This window comes from Hippoglossus stenolepis, chromosome 9, assembly GCF_022539355.2.
Source record: "Hippoglossus stenolepis isolate QCI-W04-F060 chromosome 9, HSTE1.2, whole genome shotgun sequence".
NCBI classification, from domain to species: Eukaryota; Metazoa; Chordata; class Actinopteri; order Pleuronectiformes; family Pleuronectidae; genus Hippoglossus; species Hippoglossus stenolepis.
In genome coordinates, this window is record NC_061491.1 from 29282118 (window position 1) to 29283750 (window position 1633).

The 1633-nt window shown below is 44.0% G+C and overlaps 1 protein-coding gene across 1 annotated transcript; it reads left to right on the forward strand.

Annotated features, from left to right (window-relative positions):
* The first annotated feature begins 280 nt into the window (after positions 1-280).
* LOC118115059 (polyubiquitin-like) lies at positions 281-1522 on the forward strand. The gene is made up of 2 exons (XM_035165986.2): positions 281-441; positions 541-1522. Exon 2 carries the CDS (start codon positions 543-545, stop codon positions 1029-1031), a length of 489 nt encoding a protein of 162 aa, XP_035021877.1. The 5' UTR covers positions 281-441; positions 541-542; the 3' UTR covers positions 1032-1522.
* The last annotated feature ends 111 nt before the right edge of the window (positions 1523-1633 follow it).

A 1633-nucleotide genomic window follows, 5' to 3' on the forward strand; every position in this document is an offset into this window, starting at 1 on the left:
ATTTCTAGAACCCTGAGGTTTACTCCACCCAAATACTACTCTCTGTGTTCCAATTCAAAGGTTGCTAAGAGTTTCGTGTTGGACAATTTGTGTAATTAGCAGAATTAGCTCAATATCAGGTCAAATAAAGATGGAATCACAAGCACAAGCTGTTGTTTGAACGGTTGCACACACACACACACACATACACAGTGGAAGTCCGTGCATCACGTGCAAACATCAATGGGAGGAGAATCGAAACTGAAAGTTAGAGACGGAGAGAGGAAAACGAATCTTACTCAGAGGGGAGGGAGCTGATCAGCTGGGCCAGCCTCTATATAAAGTGACGAGTTGATTCTTCAGCTGTTAGTGTTGTTCTTGCTACTGAACATCATCAGCTTCATTATCTGCTGTTTACTGAAGACCAAGTTTTCCTGAGACGCTTCTGCTTTGAATCAAGAGGTGAGGGAACTGTTTTATACTTACACTATTTTACACGTGAATGTTTATGCCAAAGATTTTATTACAGACTTATTTTAAAATGTTTTAATTGTGTTTCAGACATGGATTTAATCATCACTATGCTGAACGGGAAGACCGTCACACTGAGGGTGGACCCCCAGGACACGGTGGGCAGCCTGAAACAGGTCCTCCAGCAGAAAATGGAGGTGCCCGTTCAGAGGCAGAGGCTGGTGTTCGACAACGGCCAGCGGACTGACCTGAGCGACGACCTGCGGACCGTGGGCTCCTACGGGCTGCATGCCGGCTCCAGGCTGTCTCTGCTGGTGATCGAGCCGAGCCCGCCGAGCCCGCCGGCCACCTTCCAGGTGTTCCTGAAGAATGAGAAGAACGTGGTGACCACCTACGACATCACAAGCGACGAGACCGTGAGCGACTTCAAGCGCAGGGTCCAGTGCAGGGAGGGAGTGGCGGAGACTCAGCAGAGGCTGGTGTACCAGAGCAGGGAGATGACCGCCGGCAAACTGTCCGACTACAACGTGCAGGGCCTGAGCACCATCGAACTGTTAATGCGTCTGAGAGGAGGAAACTGATCATCATCTGATCATCACAGAGCCTTAAACACAGTGCTTCCGATTTGTTTTATACTTTAACAACACATTCCAACTTCTACAGGAGAATCCATACATTCTTTTTTGGGGGGAAATTGAGGAAAATGTTAAACCAGAAGCCTAAATAGATTCAAGCTCTCCAGCGAGTTTGTTACAAATATGTTTTGAACTTTTTCTGACATCCTGCTGTGATCCTATGTGATTTTTATGTCTTGGCTTAAAGGTCAAGACTGTAAGATTTGGGTTAGAGGGATCTACTGCCAAAAATGTTGTTTAAAAATAATCATAATGATGTTTTCATAAGACCTGAATGTATGAAGAGTTCATGATAATTGGAAGTGTAGCTAAAAACTGAAACTTTAATTTATTATTTTCCTTGTGACAATTTAATTTTGTGCTAAATGTTCTGTATTTGTTCAGTTCATTAAGAAGCCTGTTGTAAATATTTTTAATAAAGTGAGTTTCAATGTGAATTTACATGTCTCTTTATTTCCTGTTCTGTGTTTCAAACGCTGGAAGTATCAGTGCTCAGGGGGTTGCAGCACCTCTACTGGCAAAGGGCTGTAACTGCAAGGCTAATAAAA

Coding starts and splice junctions, on each gene's coding strand:
- LOC118115059 (XM_035165986.2), top strand. CDS start 543: ATGGATTTAATCATCACTATGCTGAACGGGAAGACCGTCACACTGAGG.